This window comes from Pygoscelis adeliae, unplaced genomic scaffold (genome assembly GCF_000699105.1).
Source record: "Pygoscelis adeliae isolate BGI_AS28 unplaced genomic scaffold, ASM69910v1 Scaffold255, whole genome shotgun sequence".
Lineage (NCBI taxonomy): Eukaryota > Metazoa > Chordata > Aves > Sphenisciformes > Spheniscidae > Pygoscelis > Pygoscelis adeliae.
In genome coordinates this window covers 18,703-27,654 of record NW_008824872.1, presented here as the reverse complement: position 1 = coordinate 27,654, position 8,952 = coordinate 18,703, and the positions used below count along the sequence as shown (strand labels likewise).

The window sequence follows — 8,952 nt, the reverse complement described above, 5'->3', positions numbered from 1 at the left end:
GTAGCGATCCACAGGCCCTCTGGACTGTATGGATTGCTTCGAAATAGTGTCTCTGTAAAGTAATTCAGAAACACATTCCTGTAACTGGGAGGACTGTGGTTATACATGAGTCAGTGTACTGAAACAAAAGCCTAAGTATATCCTGCAAGGGATTGCCCTGAAGGATTTCTTCCTTCGCATCTTATGCCATCTTATGGTCTGTGTGAAGAATAGCTTCTTCACTTCAAATACAAAGTAACACAGCTGCCCTTTTCAAAGTTTACAGAGAACTGCCATGGTCTCTTTAGTGTAAAACATAGGCCTGTGTAATTATTATTCTTGTTAAAGCAAGCTGAATCTTGTCATCTTTAAGACTCAAGGATTTCTCCTTCTCAGTCTGTATCTCCAGCCTATGGTGAAACTGAACACAAATATGAAAGATGCAAGCACACATAGAATAAAGGCACAGCAGCCACCAAGATTGACCCAGACAGAGCAGAGGGCAGTGTTTTTACATAAGCAGGACTCATGTAAACAACTCAGACTGCCTGATCCTATTCCTCTTTCATGCTCATCAGAGCTATAGTTCACAAGTGGACAAACACAGTCCCTCATTCTGTTGTTCCACAGGGATGCATGTGCCTGTAAGCTCCTCGAAGCCTAGACCAGATAGTAGCTCTGTCCAGACTCAGTGCCCAGACCTTGGGTCTCACTTATCCAGTCTCCAGCTCCAACCTCAAGACTTTCCAGATTCTGGTCTCCTCCTGCTCATAGACGTGATCAGTTTGACATTTGCTGACATATCCACCTGCATGCACAGACTAGAGAGCAAGGTCACATGGAAAATAAATAAGTATAGAGTCCAAAAGGAAGATAAGACAGACTGCAGTGATCAGGCTCAGGGCTTAGCCAGACTAGCTGAGTGACCAACAGCCTGTTTATACAAGACTGGACCCTATTATCCACCACCTTCTCTCCATTTTCACACATTTGTTCTCCCTGATCTACCTATATTCCTCCCTTTCTCTGCTTTGGCTCTTCTACTGAACATAAATATTGCACATTCCCACAATTCACCTCAGCCCATCAGTTGCTGACTTAAGAGTTCCTTTCTTTGTTACTGTTTCAATAATCTACTGCTCATTAAGGGTTGTGTGTCTGAGTTTTAACTGATTACGTCCTTTGTTTCTTGTCTTTGCCTTTGATGCTGAAAAACCATTAACAAGGTATCCTTTCAAACCAGAAATCTTTATACTCCACATATCCTTACAATCCCTGCTGTTCTTGTTATTCTTGTTATTGGATTATAGCAATAATGTATGACTATGTACATTATTCCAAGGTCATGCATATTTTTTCTTTTCTACAGCTTATTATATCCTCAGCCACTTCTGACAAAACCACAGTAAGTTTAGGTTTTTAAATCTGTAAGTATTGAAAAGAAAAATAAGATGTGTCAAGGATGATTCTTCTCAGATAACTTCAGAGATTTGTCTTATAGATACTTTTTAGGTTATGTGATAAAAGATTCATCTCTACACAACACAAAGGAGAACAGAGGGACAACGGGAGGCAGGGAACCCAAGTAGCCTAATAAGGGGAACAATCACAGTGTAAAGGCACCTACCAAGGCTGTAACAGGAGACCAATCGGCCTCATTGTCCAGGGATGAGATCTATTAAGATGAGTCAAATGGGAGAGGTTCTCTAGAGCAACTTTCAGAGTGAGAGGAGTTACTGCCTACAAGGGCATGGGATGGGAGGGAAGAGCATTTGGGGATTATGCAAGTCTGATTATAGGATGTTGAGAGGGGGAACCACAGGTGGAGAAAGGGAGGGATCAAGGTGATTTGGGGAGGAACAAGCATGGGAAAATAAAGGGATAAGGTTATATAAGGGGGCAGTTGCAGGTAAAGGCATGCTGGTCAGTATGCTTGTGTGGCAATGCCCTGTACCTGGTCAGCACAGTCTGCCCTGTCTTCTCACTAAGCTCTATTTCTACCTATCTTCCTAGGCAAGGGGTTCTTCTGTGTGCATGTATTTGTATGGAGGCCTAAATACCAGCAACTGTAGTCAGACCATGCTTGGGGACCTGTGTGTCTGCGGTGCCTGCAGTTGGAGAGACCAGAGCAAGTGGAAATTTAAGTGCTAGTGACTAGTTGGACCACAGGTCATAGGAGCCTGTGCATCTGTGGTCCCAACAACTGGAGTGAGTGAGGATGTAAGTGCTAGCAACTGTATTGGGGACCACAGGTCATGGAGGCCCACAACTGGAGAGGCTGGAGTGCATACATATTGTGTGGATACATAAGTCAGGGTGTAATAGCTAGCAAATGCCAAGCTGTACTTGCTGGCAAGTAGGATAAGTGATTTGGGAGGTAGGTATAAAAGTGGCTATAAGCCTGCTTCGGATACTGGAGAGACCAGATGGTCTGAGATTTGGCTATTGGAGGGACCAGGAGGTCCAAGCCAACTACTGCAGAGACTGTAAGGTCTGGGGGTTGCCTGAGAGACCCATTTGCATGTGTGTCTCTGTGTATCAGCCAACTGGAGATGAGAAGATCCACAGGCCACCTACTGAGTAGCCTGAGTGTCTAAGGCCAGTTAATAGAGGGACCCACCATGAATATGTTTGTGCATGTGTGAGCGTGGGGGATCGATACTGCATATGTGTTAGTGCCAGCGAGCACATGGGCTTGCAACGTAACTGGGAGGCCAGGGATCCAAGACCAATTACTGGATAAATTCTGCAAGGCCAGCTGCTGGAGGGATCCATGTTGTATATACGTATGTATGTATCTGTGTGTAATATATGTGTTTATATATTTTTTTTTACTAAAGGGCTTTCATCCTTGGTACTTGAAAAGGGGGACAGGATGACTCTGTTGGTGCTGTTTGTGTTTGCGTGAGTGCTGGTTTTTCTGTCTGTATTATGTATGTGGCCAGACATATGTATGTGTATGTTGTATATGTGTGCCTGTGTGCATGTTTATTGGGAACATATTCTCAGCCTTGCTACTGATTGGACCAGGGGACATTGAGCTGCAGCAGCCTTGCCTCTACTGGGCTACCAGACTCAACAACTCCCCTAACAATATCTGCCTTTAACTAATGATGCTAGATTTCCCCTTTATACTCAGTAAGTATAAATAGGCAATTCTTAGGTGTAGTTCATCCAAATATTTAAAATAATTTGGAGGAGTTTCCCTGGAAGTACATATTTCTTGCCCCTGACTATGAATGTGGACTAGATTGCTCATATGCAGATGTCTGCACTGAGGACATGAGAAGCTATCAGAAGGTCTCCCACGCAATGCAAGGATTGTATGTGTCCTCATCTAGTCTCTTAGACTCCCTTTACAGTAAATTGGGAATTGTAAATATGTCTGTGGCATAAAAATATTCTATATACTTGTATTATGAGAAGATTGATTATACCATAGAAGTGCCTGTTTCTCTTCACTTACAATAATGGATCCCTGACAACTTATTCAGATGTGTGCATCTACAATATAGACATGTACATTTGGGCAGAAAAATGCCTTGAGAAATATATTGGTTCAATTTTATAAAATCCAAATAATCACAGATAAATTTAATCAGTGTAGGGGCTAAGGGGCTCAATAGTCAGTGGCACCTCCAAAAGGTGATCCAAACCATCTCAGCAGTAAATTACATTCTGCCAATTTTGGTTTTCTCGGTACTTTCAAATTAACTCGGCTCAATCCCATACTTGTGTCTAAATCTTCTGATTGTGTGTGTTGTTTTCATGGTTGCTTGCATTCTGGATATATGCTGGGCTGAGCCAGTACACTCTCTGGATGTCAAAATCAGATGAAAGAACGAAATGCTGTGTGGACAAAAGCTGAACAAATGGTTCAGTTCACATGGCTCTGTGAAGCTGAGCTAGCAGTCAGGTATGGCTATATGCAGTCAGGTGTAGCTATAACTTTCCTGTCACCAAAGGTTGAATTGGGAACATGGGTTCTAAACTTACTCCAGTTCTTCTGCAGTTAGATATTTTGTAGAGAAGCAAATATTTGAGCGGCATCTGACTTATTTTAGGTGTCTACTCCAGGATAAGGTGACTCATATCTCAGATTTCCCTGACAGTACTTTATTGACCGCTAGTGATTTCAAAGGGAGTCTGGGATGATTAACTCAAAGGTAGACATATGTGCTGAAGAAGTTTGTGTTTGTCTTCATGAATTCTATAGGCCATCTAAAGACTACCTATATTCTCAAACTCCTTGCAGGAGGCGGGATGTACTGGTGTTGACACCCTGGTTGGCTCCGATTGTCTGGGAAGGCACATTCAATAGAGACATCCTGAATGCCCAATATATGCAGAAGAACCTGGTCACTGGAGTGGTCACTTTTGCTGTTAAAAAGTATTGGTTTGTCATTTATTTCTTGTCAAATACTTAAACCTCTCACCTGCCAGCTATGCTACAATACTGCTCATGGAGCAGAAGTGAGAAAGGTTCCAAAGACAGAATATGAGCAGCTTTAGACTGGGGGAAATGTGACATGAGTGTCAACTTCCCAAGTAATGCAACTGGCTGTGAAAAAGCAGGAGACATTGCCTTGCAAAGGGCAAAAAATATTTTTGGAAAATATAACCAGCATTTTGATCCCTTGAGAAGAATATTCCAGCTGCTGCTATGTTTCTAACAACAAGCTTTGTCTCTAACCTGGGGTAAAAAATAAAAATAAAATCTGCAAAGTTGAGATTTTTAATGGGTTCGTATTAGAGTATAGAGTTAAAGTATTAGCTCCAGTAAAATTATTATCCATGCCATTATAGCTTGTAAGTTGTGGGGGAGGTTCCTCTTTGAGTTTCTGAGTGAGTAAAGAACTATACTCCCTCTATCTCCACTAAGTATCCCAGATTTAAATAGACACTTCAGGTATCTCAAGGCAATCAAAATTATTTCATTGATAATTTTGATCCTCTCTAGAACAGTAAGTTAAAAAGTTAAACTGCAAAAAGAGTGCCAGGGAGCCAGGGAGCATATGAGAGTGAAGGGTGAGGAGAAGTATTTATGCTATGTGATGTTATTAGGGAGCAGCATGGGGTAGAAGGTATGTGTTCTGTACAGTGAGCATGAAAGACCAATGGAGTACAGAATAGTGAAAACTGAAAAACAGTATAGTCTGCAGCAGCATGGGGAAGGGTTGAAGATGTAGCAGCTATGTTAAATAAAGAGCACTAGCATAAGAAGGGAGCAATGGATAGAAAAGGAGAAACAAAATGAACTTGAAAAGCCACCATTCTTCAGCAATAGGAACCCCTTTCCACTCTTTTCCCTTCCTTGTCACTTAGATATGTCCAGTTCATAGAAGGGTTCATGAGCTCTGCCAACAAGTACTTCCTTGCTGGGCACCAGGTGAACTTCTACTTGTTCACAGACAATCCTGAGCAGATCTCTCACCTTCAGATGGCCCCTGAGAATCACCTCTTTGTCATCACTGTCCAGAATCATTCACAGTGGCAGGATATCTCCATAAGCCGTATGGATATCATCAGCAGATATATCCGGAGCCAATTCCAGTATGAGGTCGATTATCTCTACTCCATAGACATTGATGTCCAGCTATTTGAACACATCGGTGTGGAGATCATTGATACACTGATGGGGACCATCAGCTCCTGGCAGTACACTGCACATCGTGAGAGCAAATCATATGAGACACGCACTGAGTCACAAGCTGCTATCCCTAAGGGAGAAGGGGACTTATTATACAGCAAGTTTCTATGGGGGAAATGTTGCCGAGGTCTACAAACTGACCAGAGCCTGTTTTAAAGGGGTCATGGAGGACAGAGAAAATGACATTGAAGCTAGGTGGCATGATGAGAGCCACCTCAACAAGTACCTCCTGTATCACAAGCCCACACGCCTACTGTCCCCAGAGTACTACTGGGATGAAGAGCTAAGCCGGCCCCGCATCATCCAGGTGAAGAGGATGTGCTCTGTGCGCAAGGATGGCAAGAAGTAAGCTTCTAAAACAAAGAAAGCAAGAAAGAAGACAGGTCATCAGTGTCAAGACAGTTAAACAGATGTGGAGGTTATAAAGTAATTAATTTACCTGTGTCTGTCTCTCTGCATTTCTGATGCTAATAGAAAAGGCCAAATTATGCTGTTTATTGAGATTTTTCTCTATTAACCTTATTTTTATTGCAGAGTACAGGTGATAAGAAAGCAATGACATATATGCCTATTTCTCTTTTCACTCATCTTTGCTTTGTAGTCATGATATTACTGTCTTCAGTGCTCACAACTCCTGGGAGACCAGGATCAATCTCCACGTGGGCCATGCTGTCCCATCATGTGTTCTTGCCTCTAGATTTTATAATCATTTAGAAGTCATTAGTCCAAGCACTTCTTCCTTTTCTTCTTCCTTATCCTCTAATATATTCAGCATTATTGTTCTAGCCTTTGCTTGAGTTATGCTTCTTTCCAGCCTCTCACACAGCAGTTTGTCACAACGTAAGGTCAACTGTACCCACTCAAACACCACCAGCAAAGTTAATAATCCCAGCAAAACATATTTAAATGCTGTCTTAATCAGCTTATCTTAAGACGTCTGGATGTATTAAGGTGCCAGGAAAAAAGAAATCCTAATGTACAAGTGCCAGTCCAATTAACAGGTCTCTTATGGACGTTAGAGATACATACTCCTCATAATCTTTCATTTACTATGGTCTTATCATATAACAATTCTTACAGGTTAGTATATGACCAGTAATAATATAACGCCAATTACAAAATCCCAGACCAAACAAAGCTATAATTTCTAAAAACAATCAACGGGTTCGGATTATAACAATAGGGTCATCAAAGTCTATTTGCAGGGTTGTAGGTTATACTTCTGTTGGCATTTGATCAAAGAAAGTTCATCCAGATCATCCACCCCTTCTGTGACAGGTGTGTTGTATCTGAAGGTGGTGTGACCCTTCTACACTGCGAAGCGCAGATCCGGCTGGGCAGCACTTGCACATTACTGTAGTAGTAGTAGTAGTAGTAGTAGTAGTAGTAGTTACCAGTACCTGATTAAGGTCCCTTCCAGCACAGCTGAAGTGCATGTTTTCACTGGTATACCTTAATGCAGTCCCAGTCTCCAGGTTTCAAGGAGTGACAGACTTCAGTGGTGAGTCCAGGTGAGGCTTCTTTCAGCTGCGTGTGGGAAGTCCTTACACATTTCATTAATACTTGACATTACTTTAGAAGACTATTATCTGTCAATTTTAAGTTTGACTGTATGAGAGTTCAGGGTGCTGTGTAAGACAGTCACACAGGTTTGTCCATTAAAATCTCATGAGGTTACAGTCCATATTTTCTATTCAGAATGTTTCTTATATACATGAATGGGACAGGTAACACGTCTGGACATTTCAGGTCAATCTCTGCACAAATTCTTGCCAATTTGTTTTTTAAATCAGAGTATCTCTGGCTCTCTGGCAGAGGGGAGTGTCTGAACGTGATCTCAGTTCCTTCTCCCGCACTGACCCCCCTTCACGGCCCAGTACAAGAGTGCAAGTCTCTCTTGTCCTGGGGAGCCCAGCACTGGACACAATACTCCAGGTATAGCCTCACCAGTGCTGAGTAGAGGGGAAGGATCACCACCCTTGACCTGCTTGCAATATTTTGCCTAATGCAGCCCAGGATACTGTTAGCCTTCTATGTGGCAATGGCACATTGCTGGCTCTTGAATCAAATAACAGCTAACACAAGGAATATTGAATTATTCCATCCTTTATTCCATCCCCAAGAAGTAGCATGGTGTCACTGGTGGGAGGGTTTTTTCCTCCTTCTTTTGTGTACACTCAGGGTTATTTTATGTTTCAAACAGCCTTTTTGCTAGCACTTATTTCTGTTTGGCTTATAAACTTAGTTATGTGATTGCTTCAATCTGATAGTCCTTCTCTAGTCATGGTTTTATTTCTTTTGGACTGAAAACCTGCAAATGCACAAAGTTAAGCCAAACCTAAATAAATAAAACTAATAAAAAATATGTTCATTAATAGCCAGACAATTTGCTCTAAAAAAACACACAAAAACTCTAGCTAGTCATAAACACAAGATCGTTAAGCATTTCTGCTGTTACAGCTGGGACAACTCTGATCCAAAAGCAAGTTGCAGGCACAGCCAGTTTCTTAAAAACTTCACTTATAAAACTAAAAGTAAATAAAAATAAGTTCAGATCCAGACAAGACCTAACAAATTCTGTGGCATGATACATATTATTCTTGTGGGCCTGGGGCCTAGTACTGACAGTGGCAGCTCCAAATTGGCTGGGCTGAAATAGCAGAGGTTAGTTGTTTTGTTTGAGTGTCTCCACCGAAGGCAATCTGTAAAGTATTCTGTGGGGGCTGAGTGAAATTTATGCGTGAGTATAACTGAAGCACTCTATGTATCAAAGTTAAGATGGGTGGACCAGGGCTGGACATAAACATACATGGACAAGGGGAAGTCAGTGGGTTAATATGTATCTTGAATTTTCTGCATCTTTCAGGGCTCAATCTGTTCACTTGAGGATTAATTCCTAGCATGACAGAGGATTAACATAGGGCTATTAAGATAAGAAGACAATGGAGCAATGTGTTACAATGTATCCATAAGTTTGGCACTGTGGTTAAATTTCCCAGTTAAGATAGAGTATAGGACATCATGACTGGAATAGGTCAGGGTGAAGCCTGATTAAGCCCAGATTAGGATAGTGACAATTTATTCTAGGCAGGTTAGGCTTGAAGGATCAAATTGAAATTGAGAGTTAACACTGATATATGAAAGTGGAACAGCACAGTGTCAAAAATGGACTTGTCAAGGGAAGTAATTTAACAAAGGTGGATCAAGACAGGACATTGAATTAGGAAGAACTCCGTTGTCCTTGTCTATGGAAGTATTCAGTCTTCCTCTGCTTATTGGGTCACTTTAAAACTCAACCATTTTCATGATCATTTTCAAACCCA

At 41.6% G+C, this 8,952-nt stretch overlaps 1 protein-coding gene across 1 annotated transcript; it reads left to right on the top strand.

Annotated features, from left to right (window-relative positions):
* The first annotated feature begins 2,854 nt into the window (after window positions 1–2,854).
* On the top strand, window positions 2,855–5,978 carry LOC103917374 (histo-blood group ABO system transferase 1-like). The gene is given in 4 exon segments (XM_009324502.1): window positions 2,855–2,883; window positions 4,196–4,369; window positions 5,305–5,715; window positions 5,717–5,978. Coding segments are annotated over 4 exon segments (876 nt in total).
* Window positions 5,979–8,952: the final 2,974 nt, after the last annotated feature.